Source organism: Pristis pectinata, chromosome 8 (assembly GCF_009764475.1).
Source record: "Pristis pectinata isolate sPriPec2 chromosome 8, sPriPec2.1.pri, whole genome shotgun sequence".
Lineage (NCBI taxonomy): Eukaryota > Metazoa > Chordata > Chondrichthyes > Rhinopristiformes > Pristidae > Pristis > Pristis pectinata.
Genome location: NC_067412.1, coordinates 28,761,978 through 28,787,487, shown reverse-complemented (window position 1 = coordinate 28,787,487; position 25,510 = coordinate 28,761,978). Strand labels below are relative to the sequence as shown.

The following is a 25,510-nucleotide window of genomic DNA, read 5'->3' as shown; positions in this document are numbered from 1 at the left end:
AAAGTGCAGATGATCATGAACAGACATCATGGGTTTGTCAATAGAAGTTCATGTCTGACCAACAATTAAATTTACTGAGGAAGTAACAAGGAGGACTGATGAGGGCAGTGCATTCATGTATTCCCACTGGAAATACTCTCAGTGCCCCGTGCCAGTGAGAATAGATATAAACTAAAATGAATACTTTAAATAAGGAGCAGCTTGAGGAAAGATGTAGGAAGAGAAACTTGAGATCTTTGAGGCATTGGAAAAAATTCTAGGCTGTGACACGTCTTTTCAAAAGGGATATGTTTCAACTCAACAGGCCTCAGCCAGTGCTGTTATGGGGAACTTCACTGGTGTGCATCCAGAAAAATTAAACTAAACTGATAGGGGGATTAACAGCAGCAAATAGAAAGGAGAAATAAGGTGCACAAAGATGTGAGACTGTTGGATAATAATAGGGAAAGTAGGAGCATCAGAGGAAAATCGATTGGCAGCACCTTGGGGATACAGCAGGGTAATAGGTCTGACTGGATAATTCTACTGAGAGTCCCAGACTCAATTAGCCAGATGACCTCCTTCTCTGCTGTAATGACTCTATGACATGACATCATCCAGCACTGACATACCATTCACCACCCTCAGCACTCGCTCCCTCCATCACCGGCACCCCATGACTCCATAGTGCAGCCTTCACAATAGGGATGAAGAAATGTGCTACAGCTATTTCGTCAGCACTTCCCAACCGTCACCACCGAGGAGGATGAGGGCAGCACGTACATGGGAACATCACCTAGATTCTTAGCCTAGTAACACATCATTTCACAACTCTACCCCATAACATTGAATATTTAACTTTCACTTGTATTAATTACATACTTGCAGTATTGTTTGATCTTCCTCGTAATTTGAGCTGACCAATAAATATCAACACATCTCCAGGAGGTCTCAATCTTTTTATTTTCTTGATAAACCTCGGCAGAGCTTCTTTTAGGGTAGGCTACATGGAGTAAAGATGAAAAGTTGAAGGATGATGCCAAACAAATTTCTAATGATACATGCATCCCGAAATGCTGGGAACAGCATCAGCAGGAAAATATTCTTCATTAATGAACACACTTGGCATATGAGTATCAACCCCTCCCATCAACAATCCAAAATCAAGTTAAACTTCAAGTGATAAACATGTTGGAGCAAAATGAATACAATGACAGGGAAAACTAGCACAATGTCTCACCATTCAAACTTGGAAATGTGTCATCCTGACCTTCACTAAATCATAATTATTCACAACATAGAGCACGGCAACAGGGCAAGGGCCTGAGTACACTTGTGGGGGCTCGAGTGGGAGAGTTGGACCTGAGACAGAGGGTACCCAGGGAGCTGGGACCAGACCACAGATGAGGAATCGGGGCTGGGGTTGAGGATGAGAATGGTGGGTGATACTGTGGAAGTCAAGGTTGGGGGTCTGGGGAAGGGGTGGCATGGCTGGTGCAGCCAAAGGAAAGGAAACAGGAAATGGAACCCATCTGTTTGCTTGCAGGGTATAAAAGTTCCCTTCTCTGCTGCTCTTGAGAATCTTAGCCACTTAGTTATTGCTCCTTGGAGAGCTGTAGGCTGGAACATGGCACCTTGGACACTCTTAGACAATATAGCCTATGGGCATAAGTCCTTCTTTCACTCCTCCCATGGATCCCCTACCCATGTCTGTTTTGCCTTTGGCCCCTTTTCTATCACCCCTATTTGCACAGCTCACCCACAGGGACCATAAGCGAAGCCCAAGGGCAAAAGCTTAATAACTCCAGAAATGGGGATTGAGTTAATCAGTAGATGCATCTACAGGGTGGATTCCACTCCTGATGCCACCGGCAGCATCAACACTCAGTTATAACAATGTCCCAGCTCAGAAAAGACGTTTTGAGCAACCATTATACATCTTCTACATCCTGTGCATGATAGCTCTTCATAGAGAGCACATAGAGGACATAGAGAGTAAAGAGTACATAGAGCACTCTTCAGTTGCGCTATGTACTCATGAATCTGTTAATGGGAGAGCCTAGCACAAGACTTTTGCATTGAAGTAATTCCACAGATTTACCACGTTAGTGCTATATAAGCAGAAAAAATACAATTTTCAGTCCCATTTGTACACAAGAATGTTGTGATATGTATTACAATATTTTGCCATTTCTCGTCACTTGAGATTTGGATTCTTTGGTGATTCTTACAAAGTTAACTGCATATACTCCTACAGTCTAACCAAGGAATTCAGAAAGATTATCATCTCACAAATTGAGCTACTTGAATCAATTTTCATGCAAGTGAGCTATACCATGTTTATTTGCCTCCACGTTTCAGTCAATGCCAAAGGAAGATTTCCGAGGTTTTCTATCGTAGTTGATGACCATGATGAAGGTAAACTACAGACAAAGAAGAAAGTCTCTGAGTTAATGAAGCACTGTAATAAATGGTAACATAATAATCCAAGCCATTACATACCCAAGATTCAACAGAAACTAAGCTGCAGTGAAAATCCTCTGAAGATTCATCCGCAAGATTTATTTATTAATCTGAGCAAGTTTATTTCCCAAATTAAAAAAAACAGAAAAGACATCTCGCTATCAAAAATATTCTCAATTGGTACGTTAACGAAAAATTGCAAAATGAAGAGATGCCTGTTTCTGATCTATCCATCTTCAGAATACAGACTGTTTGAACAGTCAACAGACTGCTTTGGAATATAAGAATTCCTGGAAAGCAAATAACCAACTTTGTTTTGATCACTTGCTGCCATTTTGGTATTTCGTAGTATAATGATAATTGATTTACTGATCATGGGAAATAATCTCTGTCAAATAATCTACAATAGACCCAGACCCAAGGCAAGGAAGCCCCTCGTGCAGGAATGGCTTGGACTACCATATGTTGATCCAAGACCTTCGCTAGGAGAGGATACGTCTCAGAAACCTGCTTCTACTAGGTTTTACGTAGAGTCTGCCATATAGAAAGGATGCACATTCTCTTTAGAAGAAATTTTGATGTGAGATATGTTGAAATATGTGGACACTTCACACTCACCCATATTTGCTGGCTCCACTTCGAAGGAGAAATTCAATTGCCGTCTTCTGATCATCTCTATATGAGACACATTTCTTTAAGGCATCCAGAACAGATATATCAGATTCCATGATCATGGATCCATTAATGTCACAGACCAATCCACCCAGTATTGTCAAGCTCTCCTTTGTCAGGGTCCTGCCGGTAACTCTCTGAATTTTAGTCAAAAGAACAACATTAATTCGGCAGTACATTATCGGACACGAGTGAAACTCAGTTAATCTTTGCCATTGTTAAGAGCACCCTCATTCTGCGGAGTAACGATACCACAATTTGTCAGCCTATCAAGAACATGGAAAATCTTAATCCTTACCAAACAGGTTTTGGCGTCATTCAGAATATTTGGTTCTCTTGCTGATACTTTTCTCAAGAGGTTAACGTTCGATTTCCCAATTAATTTGAAAAGATCCTTGCAGGTGTACAAAGTACTGAAGTATTGATAACTATAAAGTGAAAGAGAAAATACACACAGATTCTATTACGGATATGAAGAGTCATTTGCAATTTACCCAGACCCAATTTAGATATGCTTTAGCCCGCACCACCATGCCCTCCTCCACTGAAGGCTCCCTGACATATGCATATTCAGACACCCACACACACACACTTAGACACACTCATTGGGCCGAGACTTTTAATTGCGTAGCTGTCCTCAATTCATTACCATACAATTGGAAATTAACGTTTCCTGAAGCGAGATGTGATTCAGGTCACTTTGGGCCTCATGGAAATTGAACTCACAATTCCTGGCATACCATTTAATTCTTCTTGTCAGATGAATATCAGATGTCGTCATTCCCTGTGGAACATTCTTTTTGGAGAATTGCCGGGAAGACTGGACCACAGTGTTCTCATGAAGACCATTGTTGGTCACTCTTAGTGCAACTAGATATTAACAGTTCAACATTAAACTGGGACCTCACCACATTAAGTCCCATGCTTACTTTCAGTCCTTTGGTCCCCCAAACAATACCACCCCTTTACCTCCTCACGGTACTGGCTAACCCATCCAGTGACCTCACCCCCGATTCTTGGCCTTCTGTTTCCAACTGACCAATGGTTGTGACCCTCTGAACAGAACAGCCAATGAGTCCAAGCCTCAGATTCCCCACTCCTGGCATAAATCCTCTGACAATCCATCAAAATACCTTGCTCCCCAAGGCTCTGATTGTCTGATGGCTCACCCCTATACTCTGCTCCTCTTCAAGTCTCTGAGTGGGCCATTGACGTTCAGCCTCCGTCCCCCAAACCTCTGCACATCAAATTAATCTTGTCGGCACGGCAGACCCACATTCATTCAGTGCACCTATCGTGGTGCACTATAATTTCTATGTCGTTCTTCCCAGAAGAAATTTCATGTGGGATCACTGAGTTTTCTATTCCCCACTCCCCATTACCCTTGGGTACTGTGGACAATGATCACATTCAGGGATGTACAAGATGCTTTTGGTCAGTGTGCTTAAGTTACATCATGACAAAACTTACAACTTAATGCACTTGAAGTTACAACAGATTTGGGAAAGATCCTTATCAATGGTCTATCAACAAAATAACTGAGCAAAATACCAAAGAAATATAACATACTTGAACAGTAGAACATCCCCGGGCAGGACATCCAAGGGTACTTCAGATCTTTCAGAAGTGATTCTACCAGAAATACACTCAAGCTGAAAAGACAGACCACAAAGTCACATGGGGAAATAAAGCACGCAAGCACTGATTTCTCAGTGATCTTCCTCACCACAGTGTTTTCTGCAGTCGATGGTGAGCTGGGGGCTTTCTTTGAGGTTGGTGAGCAGGACATAGGACAATTTGTCAAACTTCAACAACCTCACACAACATAACACTTAGCATGGATCAACTACAGTCCACCTTTAAGGTACATTTCATTCACATTGTGGTTCTTGGGAAATTGGTACGTCTTGATCAATGCCTCTGGTGCTCACAGTTCAGATCTGGTATTGAGTCACTTCAGAATGTCCATTCATTAGAATTTATTTGCAAAATATACACCCTTTCACTTAGGTCCAACCCAATCCATCAGTGACAATCAATTACTATGCATCGAAACTTACATTTTTGTGAGTGATCTTACCTGACTTTCATCAAGCACGATCTCTTTCACCTTCATTGCTCGAACAAGCTTCAGAAATGTAGCAAAAGCAAGGTTTTTCGTTGCACCGCAACTGAAACCTCGGAGGACAGCAGGTGTAAATCTGGAACAAGTTATGGCATTATTAAATTCTAAACGGTTAACTTTTTTCATAATTTTTAAACCTATTACCACAACCTTGACAGCACAACATTCCTAGCACTTATCCATTCAGCGACTGACGTGCACCTTGATTATTTCATGATTGTTGACGGGTAATATAAAGAAGAGAATAAGCAATGGAATAAACTCTACCACGCTATCCTTATTCTGTGGTAGTGAATTGCTAAACCAGACATGCACTCTCATCTCATTCAACTGCACTTAACTACTTCAGTTAGCACAATATTCTGCTGCAGCTTCCTCTCATCCAAATGTAGCTCATGGTGTGATTTAAAGACTGATTTTATCATCTGCAACAGGAATGAACAGTAACTTGTGGATGTTAGGTGTTGCAGGACAGAAATTTATAATTAAAATAGAAAAATTTAACATTCCAGGTCTATGACTTGAGTTATCATCACTGCACTGGACTAAATATTCAGCTGGTGAAACAAACTCTGTAAAGGTCAACACGAGCCCTCCATTCACAGCAGTTTAGTTATTGAAGTAAATTGAGCATAACACAAATCACTGGAATAAATATGCCTGCTTTACAAACAATACATGAGAGCTCACACTGAACTCAATTACATCAACATACAGTGTCAAAAGAGAAGAGGCAAAATAAAGGCAAAAATTAAAAGATTGCTTACATCTCATAACTGTTGGTGTATCTGACCACCCTTTGAAAGAACACAGCAGACTGTGGAACAAAAGCATTTGAATTATTAACTAACACACTAGTGTCAGAAACCGTTTATACACCAATGCAACATAACTGGAATGATATTCCTGATCTCTTTAAATTAATGCACATTTGTCAACAGCAGCTGATTTTCATTGCGGCCGTTGTCTCTGCTTGTAAGCAATAGGATAATTCACCTGACTGGGAGTCCACTCTTTATTGTTTACATCACTGAGGCTGAGGTTGGAATTTAACAGTGCAGGTGGAACCTCTGCGGCAAGAACTGATGGAATGTTCCTTACTGTTGTCACTGGGTTGTCCACATTCCTCAGCACCTTATTTAGAATGAAACACAAGATAAGTTACTGGAAGATATCTTTATCTTTATTAGTCACTTGTACGTCGAAACTCACAGTGAAATGCATCTATTTTTTTTGCGTAGAGTGTTCTGCGGGCAGCCCGCAGCTGTCGCCACACTTCCGGCTCCAACACAGCATGCCCACAACTCGCTAACCCGTACGTCTTTGGATTGTGGGAGCAAACCGGAGCACCCAGAGGAAACCCACGCAGACACAGGGAGAAAGTACAAACTCCTTACAGACAGCGGCGGGGATTGAACCCGGGTCGCTGCCACTGTAAAGCATTACACTAACGGCTACACTAATGAAAATAATTTTCAAATTAATGTTGAGAAAAGATAGATCGCCGCCAGTGAATAAACATATTTTGTTCTCACTGACATATCACATCGCTCACCTGCAGAACACAGATCTGTCGTATAGATGGCGGTGCTCTTCCAATATTCTCAACAAATCTCACGTTTGAGATTACATTGATGAATATCACGGGATCAATACGTTGGAACACACCACTGGGAATTCCAGACACCAGGCTTCCCAGACCCAGCAGACGACTTGTGTCATTGACCTAGTTGAAAAGTAAAAGACAAAATGTCAAAGCTTTCGAAAGATTCCACACAATTAATAGTTAATTTGCAAGTTGTGTTGCAAAACAATGTGATTTCATCCCCATTCCAGTTGGCAGAGAATGGTTAGTTAAAAACAACTGAACATAATTGTTGTTACTCCAGTTGGTTTCACATTTCCAAACTTAGCTTAAAGATTAAATACTCTGCACAAGAACCCCGTTTCATAAGGACTATTCCATAGTCTTGAAAATAACTGAATCTTGCGTAACAAGAAACCAATAGAAATAGTTTGAAGAATATCTTGGTAAACTCTTTTAAAAAGAAAATCTGAATTGGACAAATGATTTAGCTTTGGACTGAGAATAAATCATAATTCATTCCAATATCTAGACCAGGGACCCAAAATTCCTTTACAAAGGAAGTTTTCTTTAACTGTCAGTGGAGTGATTGTCGATAAAAGTATTGTCGACATAAGATGACAAATACCAGTGGAAAAGAAAATGCTGAATCTAATATTATGCAACTGGCAACACATCACTTGGAAAATATTAAGATTGCTAAGCCATATAGGTCTTCTAATTGGGACATGTTTGACAAATATGTTGTATTGTTTGAGTTTGCAACCTCAGAACAGATAAAGGTGGAACAAGAGACTGCAGCTGCTGCAATCTGGAGCTAAAAATAAACTTCTGGAGGACACAGTGGGTCAGGCAGCATCTGTGGAGGCAAAGGAATGCTTGATGTTTCAGGTTGTGACCCTGCATCATGACTGAGAGTGGACCAGGAAGATAGTCATTACATAGAAGTGAGAGCTGAGACAGGGGCTGTGTAAGTGATAGATTGAACCAGATGAAGAGGGTGGGGGCGGAGGGTTAATGAAGTGCAAATAGAATCAGGTGGGGGAAGAGTGATGTCTAGTAACCCACTCCCCTCCCACCAGCCCACCCAGGGTCTCCCTTCCTTTGTACACCTTTTCAGTCACTTCCCCTTGTTGCCTAGAAAGGCAAAGTATTTCATAAATAGTGACAGATTGAATGGTACTAGAGTTCAGAGGGTCCAGGATATCTTTGTCCATGTATTGATGGGAATTTATGTGCAAGAAAAAGGAAGAAAAATGGTATGTTGACCTTTATCACAAGGATAGAGGCTTATAGTTCCAATCTTACATTGATCAATTTTATTAGAGTTACTTCAGTAAATATAAAAATAATTATTTTTTTTAAGTTTCCCATGAAAAACTTAAATGCAGATATCACAATGCCTTCCTGAAATACAGGCTGGATCGCAGAATTATTCACCTTACCTGGGCCACATGTTACCTGACACATACAACACCACCCACCTCCCATGACAACCTCCACCCCTCAGCCCTGCCAATGACTCCCACTGCTGCCTCAACTCCTGCTCTCACTCCCTCCCATTTCCACTGCATGAAAACTTGTGTTCCCAGGGTAGACAACTGACAAACAAAGGCTGCTGTTGTGCAGAAAATTCCCCCTTCATTCCCCTTCACCTACTCTCTGCCACAAACATGAAGTGAAGAAAACCGTAGAGCTGAGAGGAACAAACAGCAATGGGAGTAATTTCAAAGAGCCAGTACAGGCACGATGAGCTAAATAATTTCCTATTGCACTCTCCAACTAGAATCAGTACATTTACACTCAGCACTTCAAAAATTCTCTGTTTCGATACAGATATTAACCTTGCAAAACTATTGCACGTCAAATGACAGCAGCTATAGAGATTAATGACCATATTATTTTATTCACTCAAATAATACACTCATTAGTGATTTATTCATTTCTTACCTGGAAACCGCTCGCTAGTAACCTGTTTACTATTGAATTAGCTTGGCCAATATTCCAGCCTCGGACATTGCCCAGACTTGGCAGAGCTTGCTCCAGAGTGTTCCCATCAATACTGTCAACCTGTGACAATGATAGTCCAACAGCAGTTTGTCCCAAAGTATTCAAAGTGCTGACTGAAAAGTTGTCAATTTTGCCCACTAAAACTATCGCCAGCTGTAAAAGAAACAAAAGGAGCATTATTCCTTCAATCTTTCCAAGAAAACACATCATGTGAACTAAAGATGTTTTGCTATGAATATTTTATACCTTCAATTGCTCATCTGTTGGCTCTTCAGGAGGTACTGTACCATCGGTAGATGTGTTGGTCGTCAGATTAAGCCCACAGACTTCATTGACCCTTCCGATTAAAGCCAATGTTTGCTGTGCAGTCAATTTCTGAAGTAGATTAGTATTGGTAATGAAGCACAGCAGAGAGTTTGGCAAACTGTAAAAGAACGCCAGGTAGGGTTAGCCTGATTATATCTTTCAGTACTCCAGCACTCCGCATCCTACAGCTATAGCGAGGCTTCTTACAAATATCGTCAATAAAGATTTCAATAGATTGGCAAATTGAATATTTAATAACATGTGGTGGCAGAGAACCACATGTTATTGCATCAAAATTTTATTCATCCCCACCTTAAAATTTGATTTAGAATTTCATGCACAATGTTTAAACTTTTTAATGCAGAGAATATCTTAAATTTCTCCAAAATCCATAAAGATTTAGTAAGATGTGTCAGAGTAAAAACCTCCTTAAGTAGAGGATCTATGTCACTGCATTTCAAGTCTGTCATCCACAAGATCATTCAGTGTTTTTATGAATATTCTTTATCTTCACTGGTTAAGTTTTTAAAGTCTCCACATCTTGATCATCTTCTATTCATTTTCCACCAATCCAATTAGGTAAAACCACCATTAAATTTATCATTTTGACTTTTTAACAAGTGAAGAAAAAGTTTCTACAGAATCACATGCTTCCAAATTAATGGCTACCAATCAAATTCTATCATGAACATTTACCAATCACGTCATACCACAAGAAAATCTATCCAAATTCTACTCCCAAAATATCTACGTTATTGCAACCTACAAACTCTATCAATCAAACTCTACAAAAATAAACTACTTTTAATCAAATTCTATTCAACAAAATCTAATCATACTCTACTGCAAAGTTTTATCTAATCAAATTCTAGGCATAATAAAGTGTTCACCAACTTACCCGTAAACATGAAGCCATTCAATTCCCCACCCCTCTTCCACAGATAGCACGATGCTCCCTGTTATGGCTTTGAACACCCCGGATTTCAGATATCCCATTCCCCCCTCATTTGTTAATAACCACTGATCGGAGGATTGAAACCAAGGCCCCAGCATTAACAAACATTTGGCACTGGATTCAATCTATAGTACAATCTATATTACAATATATACTATAATTCTCAGAAGTCACTTTGTACCTCAGAGTTACTCATGTTGGAAAGCACACAATGTGTTTAAAATCATGCACAAATTTATTTTGCTGATGTAACATGAGAAACTGATCAAAAATCAATGTTAGCTTATAGATTCACATATTACACATAGTCCCCAACAAATCATGCATTTCATGAAGCCACTTGTTTGTTTGTCATGAGTTCACTGTTATCACTATTGATGACAACTGATGTGGTTCAGAATGCAACACTTGCATCAAGTTGCAAGAAGTTGCCATCAAAATGAGAACGTTCATGCACTAACTTCCAGATCAAGCATAGCAAAAGCAACAGGTGAGAAAAGCAGCAAGTTTGGACAGCTCATCCATTAATTCACTAAAAGGTGACAGCTGGAAGCTTAACATTAAATGATGAGAGAACCAGAGAAAGTTGCAATTAAAATATTTGCAGTTTCAGAACTAAGATATCAGATATATAATTATGTGTGCTAATTATTACATATGTCATTTATTTTAGTTCTACACGAGTGGAATACAAATGCTACCTTTCTTATTGAGGGCTTTTACAAGGAATAGCATAACAGAAACAGGTGTAAGAACGAACATCTTAACCCATCAATACATTATAGATTATTAGAACAAGAATTTGTTAAAAAATTGAGAAACAAGTACAAGACTTAACCGCAGCCCAAATCCACAGAAGCATTGTTAGGCATAACCCAATCAGCCCCTTCAGTGACTAAATATTAGGCCCAGTTGGAGAAGAAACAATAAAAAAAGAATCCATGTTACACAGTTGAAAATACAGATCAAATTAAATGCAAGTGGAAAAAGATCAATGTCTCCTCTTTCTGGGCAGTTTTAGGCCAATTCATGGTCTTCTTCAAGGGACTGTGGTCAGTCAGTCTTCTGGGTTCAAAACTAAAATATCTTGTTTCTGTTGAAAATTCAATCTACAGCGATTGTTGACAGAAAAGCTCCAAGACTAACCTGAATGAATCTCATCAGATAAAATGTGATTCCTTTTTTCAAATGTATGCAAGTGGTTCAGTTTATTATTCACACAATCAAGAGGGCACAACCTTTACAATGATCACAAACTGGCATGGTCCCAATCTACTTTTGAGTGAAGTGAGACATGCTGCTCACCACAAGGGCAATGCAATACTCCAGCTGATGTACTGCTGAGGCAGTGGGTCTGAGCCCATGACACAAATCTTTTTCCAATACATCAGGACTGATTGGTTGCTATACCAGAGGGTGGAATTGAGAGGGGAACGTTAGGGAATGTACCCAAGTCAATGAATGTCTACGCGTCCCACTTGGTGAGAACAAGTGCAAAGGGCAGACATGCACTAAAGGAGTATTGGCACCAGTCTGCCGGCCATGTACTCCCATACAAATCTACAACCAGTAGAAGCAATTCCATTTTAACAAGTAGGATAAAGTTGCACTGACTTTCAGCCTTGGAGTTTGAAGTTTTTGATTCATTCTTTCAAGGTCAGATGTTTCAAGTATTTTCTCACACCAAGGTTTGGAACAGAAAATTCACACTGGCAGCAATTTTCTGTCTGTAGTCAGCAAGGTTCTCATTTGCACTTGAACCAAACTTTCAGAAAATATACCACAGAATGAAATTGTGTGTTCCTTTTCCCTTATGAATTCCTGAGGTGATAGCATAAAGGTGTGTAATGATTCACAGGCAGATTAATAGCCTGACAGGCTACAATGTGAACATTCCTTCCATGGAAATAACCATTTTCGTACCGACTTAGTCTTATATGGACGGTGATTTATACAGGCTCCCACAGCTACAGTATATATTAAGGTTGAAGAGTTATTAACATCTACAGAATGTGAGTGCCTTGCTGGATGTCAACCCAGAATTCAGACCACAAGCTCCAGTCACCTTTAACCATCTGACTCATGTGTGATTGCTACCAGCGAGCCTAAGTATTGCTCCACAAAAGTAGCAATGTAAGATTCTACACTTTCAGCAAAATACAGAAGTTCAGCTACTGATACAAAGTCAGATAGAACCACTTTCCAGTTTTCTAATACCTTAATTACTTTAATTTAAGAAAACAGCAGGTTTATTTTGAACAAATGAGTATTGATGAACTAGGTATTAAAAAAACAAATGGAAAATATGATTTGCAACAGTCCCGATTTTAGAATGCAGTTTATTTGCTTTAAATCCATAAATATAATGAATGGAATTTTCCATTTCAGATATTATTAAAATATCAATTCATTGAACACCTACCTTGAAGCATTAAAATTTGGATTGTTTTTAACCAGTAAGTTAATATAGGCTGTTGAGACTTCATTCGATAATGTCACATTTTCTAGAAGTTTCAAGTTTTCTGGATTTGCTGCAAACTCTTGAAGCTGTACAAAGGTTGAGAGAAATTAGAAAATTTACCTTCTGTCATATGTTAAGTAAAATTTAAATTCTCCTTGCCAGCAGAAAGGGGATACACTAGAAGGTTGTCACATATCAGTTTAAAAAACTGACCTGGCAGGATCTTGCACAAGTACGCAAATCCTAATCTTCTGATATTAAGCGGACCCTACAACCACTTTACCCAGCAGACAGCTGCAGTGCCATTCTGGCAGCTACTATAACATGTGAAGATGGAAAATGGGTGTTCCAAGTAAATTTACATCTTTGCTTTGTGGAGTCAGGAGGACTACGGTTATGCATCAAATGGATTCTTTAAAGTTCAAGAACTCCAGCCCTGTATTACATAATTCCCTTGCAAGTTTGCTGGCTTTGAGTTGGAGAAAAGCTCCGTTGATTACAGTACTCTGGACTTTTTAGCCGTCCGGGTAGTGGTAGTGCCTGATCTGTGCCACATATTAAAATTCACTGCTCATCTACTCAGGGAATTCATCTCCTTTTGAGTTGGGAGGTCCTACTTCGCTCTTCCAGTGCACATTTCCAGCACAATCAAAATTCTGAGTGCAGGTTTTCCTTTCCACATATCTGAATGCTGATTCTAAAATCAGAATAAAAAGAAGTACTTACCAATGTTTCATTATCAGAGAATGACTGAAGGTCAGACAGTGATGCTTGACTCAAATACTGTCCCAGATATTGAGAGAACCAAGCAGTGGAGTTCAGGACTGGATCACTTGCATTATAGCATTTTGGTTTGGGACCTGTAATGCAAAGCCGATAAAACATTGTAATGACAGAAAGATACTTAGTTTAAATATTAATCTGCCTTGTGTCTCAACATGACTGGTTCATCTACCAATCTAGTTATCTTTATCACATTAGCACATGGCATTTCCTACACTGTCCATGAAAGCAGCCTGGGTCGGAAATATCAATGACAGCAGTCCAATTCAGCTGCACTTCACTTACTGAGCTTGAATAGTGACTGTGAAATCACTGACAATAATTAAAATATGGTTAGTGATGCACTTTCAGAATGCATTTTGAGTGATAACGGAGCATTCACGTGGAATTCCTATTACAAATGCAGGTTTCACTTCTAAATGTTGATACGACTGAAATTCATGAAATGGGGAATGGATTTAGTGGAGAGGACTTGCCGGTCAATTTCAAGACTTTTAACATGACTTCAAAACAGATCCAAATAAATTCAGATGCTGGTTTTCCAGCAACCAACAGAATCTGAACATCACCCTTCAATGTGTCAAAAGATGTTTTGAGAACTGTATATGCTGTTTAGTCCACTTTCAACTGGAAAAATCCAAACACCCGACAAATCAAAAACTTTCCTCACAAAACAGAACTTGCATTTTGAATTAACTCAAGTATGGAGGAATATGGAGGAATTTAAAATAGAGGGATATGTGGGAGGAAGGAGTTAGGTCATCCTAGGTGGGGCTTAAAAGTCGGCACAAAACTGTGGACCAAAGGGCCTGTATTGTGCTGTACTGTTCTATTGAATTCTGTTGAATTAAGTCTCTTCTCCTAGGAAGTGCCTAAACAATGACAATGCAAGTTGGCACCTCAACATCACAACTTCATGCTCCATGCTATTCACCCAAAGCATCACAGCAAATCTAAAACTTTGTACCATTTTAACAATGTGTTTTAATCTGAAGGATTGCTCAAACATGACTACCACCACTAGATCTGCTTCTTGTTATTTTTCTCAAGTTTCTCACATCTTCAAAGTAACATCCATTATTGGGGTGCAATTTCCTAGATTCCAGGAGCCGTTATATGTTTAGCACTAGCAGACTGTTCATCCGCAAAGTCACTGCAATTATCTTTCGCCATGCATCTGCCTGTCATCCACTCATTCAGCAATGCTATGGTGGTGTTTAGCACCAAAAACTTTGATTACATTTTCCCTTTCCTCATCTGAAAAACTGACATTAATGCTAATAGTCTACTTTTGTAACTTTAGATTAAAAACATGTTACTCCACCTTGTAGCAGGTAAGCTCTGATTCCATTGTAGATTTCAATCCGTTTTTCCGAGTTTAACTTTGGGAATTGAACATTCAGTGCTTTTACACTAAAGATGAAATGTAATAAAAAATTGAATATTTCACTTTCAGATAGAATTTAATTGCAGTGAAGCTCACTTTAAAACAATATTATAGACTTTAAGAAAAAAAAACTTGAATCAAATCTACCTGTGTTGCCCTTCATTATTTCCTTTCCTTCTCCTTCGTTCATAAGCATGCAAGTACTCAGAAACAGAAAAATACAGGTACACACAGAGAAGAAAACCCACATATGCCCATGCATGTACAGTCATATGGACAAATACGTACATATGGAGACAAACTCACGCTAAGAACCAAACACCGTCAATCACACACAGAAGTGCTGCACTACTAATCCTGAATCCCTACCTAACACAATGGCACATAAACCAGACAGAGAATGGTCACTATTTCTTCTCAGGGTCACCAAAGGTGGGCAATAAATGTGAGTTTGCCACTGATATCCACTCCTCAATAATAAAAACATGCACACAAATCAACAAAATTGAGCATTCATCCATTTAATCTCACATCTTTTTGCAGTTAGTAACTCTTTTAAAAGCTGCCAATCTCATGCTATTAATTTGCCAGTAAATTAAGAAGTCTGGTCTTAAATTCATCTCAAAAATTGGTATCAATCTGAGATAGTGAAAGGTTATAACAAACAACTGAAGCTGTATTAGTGTGATATGACAACTGATTATGTTTCCAAAATTAATTATCTGTGCACTCACTTATTTAACAACTGCAAAAAAATTAATTAATTTACACAAGAACTGGCTTGAGTCCCGATGGGAAATTGGCCAAGTATATACTGATATATTCTGAAATAATTGATGGAAAGCGAGCCAAATTCAGGCAACATTAACTCCTAGGCATAGACTGGAAGATTAAATGTTAAGGGACAGGACCCTTAACAGTGTTGTTGTACAGAGGGATCTTGCATCCAAGTCCATAGATCCCTAAAAGTGGCTGCACAGGTTGATATGGTGGTAAAGAAGGTGCATGGCATGCTTGCCTTTATCAAGCACTAAGTTCAAGAGTCAGGAATTTATGTTACATCTTCATAAAACCCTAGTTAGGCTGCATCTGGAGTATTGCATTCAATCCTGGTCAACCCATTATAGGAAGGATGTGGAGGCTTTAGAGAGGTTGCAGAAGATGTTTACCAGCATGCTGCCTGGATTAGAGGGCATGCACTCTGTACTAACTCAATGTAACTGCACTGTGTAATGACTTGACTTTTTTGATCGGTATGCAAGACAAGTTTTTCCACTGTACCTCAGTACAAGTGACAATAATAAACCAATACGCTATAAGGAAAGGTTAGACAAACTTGGGTTGTTTTCTCTGGAGTGTCAGAGGCTGAGGGGAGATCTGATTGAGGTTTATAAAATTATGAGAGGCATAGATAGAGTAGACAGCCAGTATCTTTTGCCCAGGGCTGAAATGTCTAATACTAGAGGGCTTGCATTTAAGGTGAGAGGGGGTAAGTTCAAAGGAGAGGGGTGGTGGTGGTGGAGGCAAATATGATAGAAGCTTTCAAGAGGCTCTCAGATAGGCACGTGAATGTACAGAGAATGGAGGGATATGGACATTGTGGAGGCAGAAGGGATTAGTTTAGCTAGGCATTTAATCACTAGTTTAATTAGTTCAGCACCATATCGTGGGCTGAATGGTCTGTTCCTGTGCTGTACTGTTCTATGTTCTATGATAACCATCAGATTGTTACAAAATAAAAAATTAGTCTGTTTTCAGGCTGTTGAATGGTCCCCCTGTAGAATAAGATGGACACTTGACTTCACAATCTATCACAGACTAGAAGGGCTAAATGGCCTGTTTGCTGTGCTGTAGTGCCCTATCTATCTTGTTGGGGCTTTGCATCTTATTGTCTGCCTGTACTGAAGTTTCTCTGTAACTGTGAAATTTTATTCTACATTCTGTAATTGCTTTTCCCTTGTATTACCTCAATGTACTGATGCGATGAAATGATCTGTATGGCTGGCATGCAAAACAAAGTTTTTCACTCGATGTGACAATAAATAAACCAATTTACCAATATTTTCTCCCTCCTAGTGAGATGATTGAACTTCATCTCCTTTTCATGTCCATATCTTGGTGCTGCTTCTGGCACCAATTTATGAATTTAATTACTTCTTGGTAACAAATGATTAATAGTGACCAAGAAACACTAGCCTCATAGTTATCCATCAACCTTGCATAATTAGTGTTCTGGGAAAAATTATTTTAACACAAGGTTAATAAGGGTGTTTTCTCAGTTCTAATGAAAGGTCTTCAATTTGTATCGTTAACTCTGTTTCTCTTTCCACGGATAAGGAATAGTTCCAGCATTTTCTATTTTTATTTCAGATTTCCAACATTATTTGGTTTTCAATTACAGACCTCTGCCCTCTTTTCCTCATCTTTGCTGTTGCTGGTGGAAAACCCCAGAAAGATACATCTTTCCCACCACAAAACTCAATTCATCACACAAGTGACCTTGAATGGAAATCACTGCATCGCTACATCTAAAACTTGCCAAATTTTCTCCCCAATTCCTTCTCTTCTGAAGCAATTGACACTAATTAAGTTATACCTCCAATGATGCCAGATCCTTGTGCAACTACCCAATTGCGTGTGAAATTGAAAGTCAGAACTTTCAGGGTATTTGACTGAGAGGGTTAATTTACTCTAGCTGTTTACATCCAATATCTATTGGAGCCACATCACAGTTGTAGCTTATTAATAAGTGATTGCAAAAATGTTAGCACATTTCTGCTCTCTTTGCAGTGATTTGCCTGGAAGCAACCAATTGAGGACTAATTGAGAATTAAAGCTGGTCTTTTTGGCTTAGTTACTCATCTGATGACATTTGAAAACAAAGAAAAATATTTCATCAGAAGTTCTATTTTTGCTATATTTTTATTATTAGGAAATATTTCAGAGTATACTTGGCCAGTATGGTCAGTCTTGAAAATATTTTCAATGAATGGTTCTCTTGTGGCTCTAACTAGGTATTGGGACGTTTCTTCTTCATTTTAACAGAGAGAATGCGACTTGAGTGACTGTCCACAGGCGAGATTGGAAACACTGTGATAATACCAAATTTGAACTAAATTAGGGTATAACTGAAATTTCTGCAGATACTAATGTGTAACATGTATATTTTTTTCTACTAGACAGTGCTATAATATCTTTTCTCATGGAACATGGCCTGCTATCGTGTGTCCTGTATCCCTTTGAGTTACTCAATTGGACGGAAATTGCCTGAAATTTTAAGTATATCGTTCAGTTCAGAAGTATACGCACATTCTTCTGTAGTTAAGACACGAGACTCTCAGAGTGCTGTTGGAAACCAAAATGGGCGTGGTGATAAATGGCAGGTATGGGGCAAGTCTGACATTAAGCCAAACATCCACTTCTGCGTCAGTGAGTTCAGAGAGACTTTCGGTAAACCAAATCCACACACCCTCCATTACGGCACCCAAAAGATTCGGCTGGAAATAAAAAGGAAATACTGTTATTTTAAAGACTAAATACTAGAATTGGAATCTACTATTATAAGCTCCACAGATTGTCCTGTGATATTGCTGTGACAATTAGCCTCAATAGTGAGCATCAGAGTTATGATTTGGAGGGAACAAGGCCAGGATTATCCAAGTGTGATTCATGATTTTAAATTATACCCCTGCAGTGTTGGTGATTTCACTTGTCCAATTGTGAACCCACTATCAGTACTGCAGATAAGCTGCAGTGAGAAACTGTAGATATGACAAAAACAGGCAATAAAGCTTAAAGTACACATTGGCCAGAACATTGGCTTTTCAAGCAATTATTGTTGTCAAACTTCAATATTTAATCACTTGAAGAGCTTGTGGATGTGAAATGAGCAAAGGAGAGCAAAATTTCACAATCTTCTTGTCCTCAGCAATATTGCTCTATTTATTATGGCTGTTCTGCCCCATTAATAAATACGGTGACCTCATTAAGGTCTTCTAATGGTGCAGAATTTCTGTGGATTGTTCTGATACACTGAGCACCATTTTGGGACTACAATGGCTACATCATGTCAATTGAGAAACAGAAATTACATTTGCAACTTACTTTTTGGGTTGCATTGGCGAAAGCATCTAAAAACACAGTTAGATTTTGGATTGGTTTAATTTGCAGCACCAACTTTGTTAAAATATAGCTGTCATTAACGAATCCAGGTGTAGTCAGCAGGTTGACCAATTCATTCAGATCAATACGATTCAGCAGCTGTAAAGACACAAAAGGGAATTTCTGAATTTTACAGAAATAACTGGATGCAAACCAAGTGAAAAAGATGAATGCATATGCAATACTCGTGCCAAAAAATCTATTCTTTTTTGGTTTGACTTTTTGCAGTACTCAAGCCACATAAAGAGCTTTGAATTTCACTTGAAAGAGAATGGGAAATGATTTAACCTGTCCATTCAAAATCCTGCCCACAGTTCAATTCTGGGATGTCAGGGATTAGGAAAGTTTTCTCCTACTCCCTGCACCAGAATAATATTTTGAATGCATATCTTGAAGCATTCTTCAGCTATTCCAATATTTCTACATATTGCACTTCAATTGGTAGGTCTTATTCCAAAGGCCTACATTAAGTGACTGACCTTTGCAGAGTAATCAAGGAGTTTAAAAACCAGATTACAACCTGATTTTTTTATTAAACTGTATTTAATTAGAATGATTCAAATTTTGCTTAATTGTCTGCACAACATGGCAAAGGAACCAAGATTTTTTTTTAAACCAAAGGTTCTGGTTTATTCAATTTAGATACATTGTAAACAGCTAAACTTTTAAAGAACTTGCATATATATATTCTACACAAGGACTACCTAGCATTAGATTCTGAATATTTTTGTGTCAAGGAAATGGATGGATTTCTCCTTCGCTATATTGCAGATAGTTACATAGAAATATAGAAACATAGAAAAATAGGTGTGGGAATAGGGCATTTGGCCTTTCAAACTTGCTCTTCCATTCAATACCATCAAATTTCCAATTCAGTGATGTCATTCCAGTGGATATGCATTAGCCCCAGTATTATTAATATCATATTACAATTATCTGTAGGATAGAATAGTCTGACATGCTAAAACTTGATCCAGGGAAGTTTGCAGAATAAACTAGGTTATTAATGAAGGTACCCTGTGGACAACTGGTACATCTGAGATTGCAGGGAAAATAGAATAAAATTTCTATGTTTCATCTGGTGACACATTACACAGTAATCTGAGCAAGCTCCTTCCCAAATCCCAAGAAGCTACAGTGTGGGCACAGCCATTTATTTAAAAAACTGCAAATTAAGCAGATCTAATTTCACAAAAGAAAACTTTTTCTTTTTACCTCAGTCTGACGATCAGGAGGAAACAGTGAAACTGTATCCCTCAGAGTTAGAAAATTGAAGTAGTTTTGGAAATAGCTCTTCAGGTAGACAACAAAACTCTTGTTTTCATAACATTGAAAAGGAAATGCTGGAAAACAGTAAATATTCAATTACTTTTCAATGATCCAATTCACTGAATGGACATATTAACTACCATAAACATCTCAAAACTCAATTATGCAATGGCAGAACTGAATCAAACATGCAAGATGTTGTAAACCTCACTGATCCTCATAACTAATCCTGGACAAGGGGATCAGACAGCAGGCTCAGCCAGGGAATTGGAATCCAGGAAAAGTGGGAGGAGTCAGATGGTCACCAAAATGGGTGGACATGTGTTTGGGCTGATGGAGAGGTAGCAGTGGTACTGTGATATGCCAAGGGAATGCACAAGGATGAGTAACAAGTCTGTATGCAGAAAGGCATTATTTCATTCATAATAAAACAGAAAAATCATTGAAAATATCTCAGTAGGTCAGGCAGCATCTGTGGAGAAACAAAACAGAGCTAAGATTTCAGATCAAGGATTCTTTTTATTAGAACTGCCTCGAAGCTACAGTTTGGCTGAAGCAGATGGCGGGTTTCAGTGAGGGTCTCCTTATTCTTTTTGCTCCAGGTTCCAGCATCTGCAATCACTGTGATCCTTGTACTTCAGGGTCTCAACCTGAAATATCAACCATCCTATTGCCTCTACAGATACTGCCCGACCTGCTGAACAGTTTATTTTTTTTTTGCTCTGGATTCCAGCATCTGCAGTCGCTTGTGTCTCTTATTCTTGTATGGATATCTCATTCACTGTATAACTGCATCCAATCAGATAGCAGAATTGCTCCCTGAACTGCAAGGGCAGGCTACTACTAACAATCCTTTTCACCCTGCTTTTCCCTACTTTTCCTAATTGGTTATCTTCTATGCCTTCCTTCTGTTCATTTTCCCAGTCATGTAATGTTTCAAGAGTATCATCAGTGAAACCACCCCCCATGTCGGATTACAAATGGCTTGCAAAAAAGTCTCCAATCAGCAAAGCACTTGCCACACCTTTCCCTGTAAACTTCTGCCCCTTGAAACAATTATAAGGCACTAAATGCTTCCAGAATTGCAAGTACAGCCAGACAATATCAATTAGCAACTAATCTGTGATGCATGGATATGGACAAGAGAGGAGTGGGGTTCATCCTGCTGCTTAGATGATGTTCAGCCATGCAAGAGAGAGGACATCAGCTAGAACAGAAAATAGAAGAGGTGGTATGACATATGGCTGCATAGTGGTTACATTAATGGACTAGCAATCATTGACCCAGGGACATGAATTTGAATCCACCACGGCAACTGTGTGTTTAAATCCAAGTAATTAAATAAAAATTCTGAATTAAAAAAAAATGTAATCTCAGTAATGCTAAGCAAGGAATCTCTGAATCACTATAAAAATACTAAGGTCCATCAAGGTAGGAAATCTGCCACCCTTTGTGGTCTGGCTTACAGATAAATCCAGATCAACCAACGTGATTGACTCTTAACGGCTTCCTCTGTTCTGGGGCAAAAAGGGACATACGATAAATGCCTGTATTGGCAGCAATTTCCAGCTACTGAAAACAGATAAAAATTATCATCACGTCATGCTGATGGACATCAGGCCCTGCACAATTCTGCTGGACTCAAAATGGCACTGTCACAAAGCAGCAAGCACTGCTCATTCCAATTATGTGGTAAACTTGTTTTTTAACATTACTTCAACATGATTGATCACAGATACCATTTGTGACTCGTAGGAGAATGGACTGAGGCTCTGAACCTTACACTAATCAGCTATCAAGAGATTATACACGTCATTGCACGTTTGCTGGAGCTAAGTATGTACACATTTACCACATTTCTCATCTTTCAACCTTCTTCTATTTTCTACAAAGCATAGGTTCTTGAAATGTGTTGACCAGTAGCCATTCAGTCCTTTTCTCATGCTATATCTTAGAAACTGCCCTCTCAAAAATGGGCCAGTCTCTTAATCTAGGTATTTATCATTCGCTATCTTTTCTGAGTTTCCAAAGTTTTATATTGTTAAAATTTCCCATTCTTTCACATCTAATCTATTACGGTTGCTAAAGTTAAACTTCAGAGTACAAGCAATAGAGAAGAGTGATGCCGAATCTCAGAGGCTATCTACTGGCAACTTCAAATGCATATCAAGAATCCTTACAGCATTTTAGAGAGACTTGTATTGCCATTCTCTTTGAGCTAAAAAGACAAGTAAAAAAAGCTCACAAGATTAGTAATTGTAGCAAAGCGTTAAGAGAATAAAAATTGTAAGTTGATCAGTTTGAAAAGCCGCCTAAGCATCAACTCACAAGGTGTCATTAAATGAGTGAACAAAAACAGTCAAACTTTCTTTAATTACCTTTTGCGTAAGCCAATAAGTTTTTATAGATGGTTTTCTGATCATAGAGATTTTGCTTCCGTTTGAATAAGCTCAGTACTGCAACACTAAAGAAAAACAAAGATACATCAGCTATACACATCACTGGAAATGACAAATAATATTTCCAGAGTCTTGGGCTGAAATTGCCCTCATTGGTACTTCTAATAAATGCATGAAACTCCCATGATTGCTGTATTACATTTGTTAATCTAGAATGAACTCATTATTGCAATATCAAACAGAGGAGTCTCACACCATAGCAGATCCAGCTGGATATTATTCCTGTGTGTTTTTACAAATAGTGCCAGCAAGCTATTTGAATAACTGGCTGAATCATCCATAGAAGCACAATTTTGATAGGCATGTGCCATTGAGACACAAAAAAAAGGCAATTTAGTCAAAAGCTTCAATAGTAAAAACACGAATGAATGGTATTCTTCAAACACTGCTTCAAGTCAACAATTCTTCAAATGGACAGAATGTGATCTTGATGACTTCCTACAACACTTATTTGGAGAAGGGGAAAGCAAGAACAAGATGGAAAAACATCAAGGTAACGGTGAAAATTCTGTGGAATTATGATATACATGCTCTGCTGAATCAGTTATGTGATGAGTCTTCTAGTGGGATGTATGCTGATTATATGGACAGTCCACTACTCAGTGTTACTGAATCATCTGTTAAATTACTTTCCAACTAATACAATTCAAATTATAATTTCATCTCAAGTATATTAGAAATATTCTTACAGTTTTTCAAGCGAAAAGCACTGGAGTCTTTGGCTATTATTAGAGTTGAAAAGGGTGGTGCTGATGAGTGGCAGTGCTGGAATTAGTGTGGCATGAAGCCATTCCTCTACATCAGTACCATTAACTCCAAACCCGCTTTTCTGAAACTCAAGCCGTAACCCCTCGATGACAGCAACTAAAAGATTATCCTGAAAAAGACAAAATAAAATGTTAAACATTTAAAATGAAAACAAATTCCATTATAAGTAGGTCTGACAATTTGTTACTTTCATAGTAAAATGCAGAGAGTATGCAGTCATTGTACTCCGATTTCATCACCCCACTCTCGCACCTTACACCACCAATCCCCGCTATCACACCAATTATTGGCAGGTACCCTCATCTGAGTGTGACTGTTAAGCAGCAAATGAGATAAATAATTTGGCCACCATATTTGTATTTGCCAATAAAAAAAAACACAAAATCGCTGAGGCCAATCACAGACATGACCAGATCACACACATTTTAAAATTATGCATTGGCGGGAAAATTTACCTTTATTGCTACTTATGATTGAATAGTCCCAGTTTCAGCTAGCAGAAGGACTTGTGGATTTGGAATAAATAAAAAGGAACAGAGGACTGAGTTGGCTAAAACTGACTGGGAAATTAAATTACAGGCTAAAACAGTACATTAAGCAGTGGCATAGGTATTTCATAAATCTTGTCAGAGGCATATTGTAATGAGGAAGACAGGCTCTGCAAGAAGGAATCACCTCTGTGGCTAACTAAGGAAGTTCAGGATGCTATCAATTCGAAAGAAAAGGCATGTAATTAAAGAGGTCAGCCAGAGGATCGGGAAACCTAGAAACCAGCAAGGGATGAAAAAGAAAATTACAGATGGAGAAGACAGAGTCTGAGTTTAAGCTAGCAGCTTATTTAAAAGCATAGAGTAAAAGTTCAACAGAATCAGAGTGAGATTCAGGTTTATTATCACTGATTTATATATTGTGAAATGTGTTGTTTTGTGGCAGCAACAGAGTGCAAAGGCATAAAATTACTATAAATTACAAAATAAATAAATAGTGCAAAAAAAAAGGAATAACGAAGTAATGTTCATGGACTGTTCAGAAATCTGATGGCAGAGAGGAAGAAGCTGTTCCTAAATCATTGAGTGTGAAACATGTATCAAAAGTAAATGCTAGTCCCTAAGAGGATAATGATAGAGAATTAATAATGGGAAATAGAGAAAATGTAGCAATTTTGAACAATTATTTTAGATTTAGAGTTCATGGCGGATGGCTTTAAAAACATCCCAATAATAATGAGATAATTATGAGACCACAGGGAGCTTGAACATTGGAAGAAAGTACTAGGCAAACTAATGGGGCCAAAGGCCAACAAGGCTGCATCCAAGAGCTTTAAAGGAAGTTTATAAAGAGAAATTGGATGCATTGGTTTACAGGCAATTGGACCACTTCCTCATCCTCCTGCTAACAAGGCATTAATCTCCATTAAGTACTTCAGCACTGTAGACCACAGGCACACAGCTGTCAGAATGGACACCATTATGGAAGGAATTTTATTTTATCTGCACTGCAGCCTATGATTCCTAAAGGTAAAAGTAATATTTGCAACTTACATTTTGGGTTTTGGTGATGAATTCAACTACAAGTAAATTCAGATTCTCCATGGATCGGATATTGATTAAGAGGTTAGTCAGAACCTTATAGTCATCAATGAATCCAGGCATTCTCAGCAGATCAGCTAATTCCCTGGGATCAGTATTCTGTAACACCTGAAAAGAAAATTGCAATTTAATGTAAATACCTTGAAGTAAGCTGTGTGAGTATACAGATACTTCTGTCACAAACATGATGTTTCTTCGTTTAATTTTTGCATGTGGGAAATAAAGTATGGCCAATGTATTAGCATTCCACACAAAAAAGTTTAGTATTAGATTGTGACTGTTAATTATTTTTCTTTTAACTGGAACAATTTCTACAGATTTACTTCTGTGACTAAAGGCTACAGACAATTGTTTACCTTTTCATGATGTCATTTCTATTAGACCAATTGCCACCCAGCCTTTACAATGGGAATGGGAAAAGATATGGACAAAAATATGGATTAAAAACAGCTCCCTAGTACGATAAAATGGACTCTTGACCTCACAATCTACCTCGTTATGACCTTGCACCTTATTGTCTACCTGCACTGCACTTTCT

At 38.5% G+C, this 25,510-nt stretch overlaps 1 protein-coding gene across 1 annotated transcript in view; it reads right to left on the bottom strand.

Moving 5' to 3' along the window:
* LOC127573574 (uncharacterized) overlaps nt 1–25,510 on the bottom strand; it is a 245,881-nt gene that overhangs the window by 106,836 nt on the left and 113,535 nt on the right. Inside the window, exons 66-85 of the mRNA XM_052021930.1 lie at nt 24,925–25,080; nt 23,305–23,492; nt 22,535–22,620; nt 20,103–20,230; nt 18,831–18,986; nt 18,036–18,223; nt 14,664–14,752; nt 13,283–13,416; nt 12,518–12,642; nt 9,081–9,258; nt 8,775–8,987; nt 6,795–6,965; nt 6,236–6,373; nt 6,007–6,056; nt 5,195–5,315; nt 4,684–4,766; nt 3,413–3,542; nt 3,061–3,251; nt 2,315–2,402; nt 862–982 (exon numbers count right to left, since the gene is read on the bottom strand). Of these exons, the coding sequence (XP_051877890.1) occupies nt 862–982; nt 2,315–2,402; nt 3,061–3,251; nt 3,413–3,542; nt 4,684–4,766; nt 5,195–5,315; nt 6,007–6,056; nt 6,236–6,373; nt 6,795–6,965; nt 8,775–8,987; nt 9,081–9,258; nt 12,518–12,642; nt 13,283–13,416; nt 14,664–14,752; nt 18,036–18,223; nt 18,831–18,986; nt 20,103–20,230; nt 22,535–22,620; nt 23,305–23,492; nt 24,925–25,080 (2,734 nt within the window). The remainder of the gene's footprint in view (nt 1–861; nt 983–2,314; nt 2,403–3,060; nt 3,252–3,412; nt 3,543–4,683; nt 4,767–5,194; nt 5,316–6,006; nt 6,057–6,235; nt 6,374–6,794; nt 6,966–8,774; nt 8,988–9,080; nt 9,259–12,517; nt 12,643–13,282; nt 13,417–14,663; nt 14,753–18,035; nt 18,224–18,830; nt 18,987–20,102; nt 20,231–22,534; nt 22,621–23,304; nt 23,493–24,924; nt 25,081–25,510) is intronic.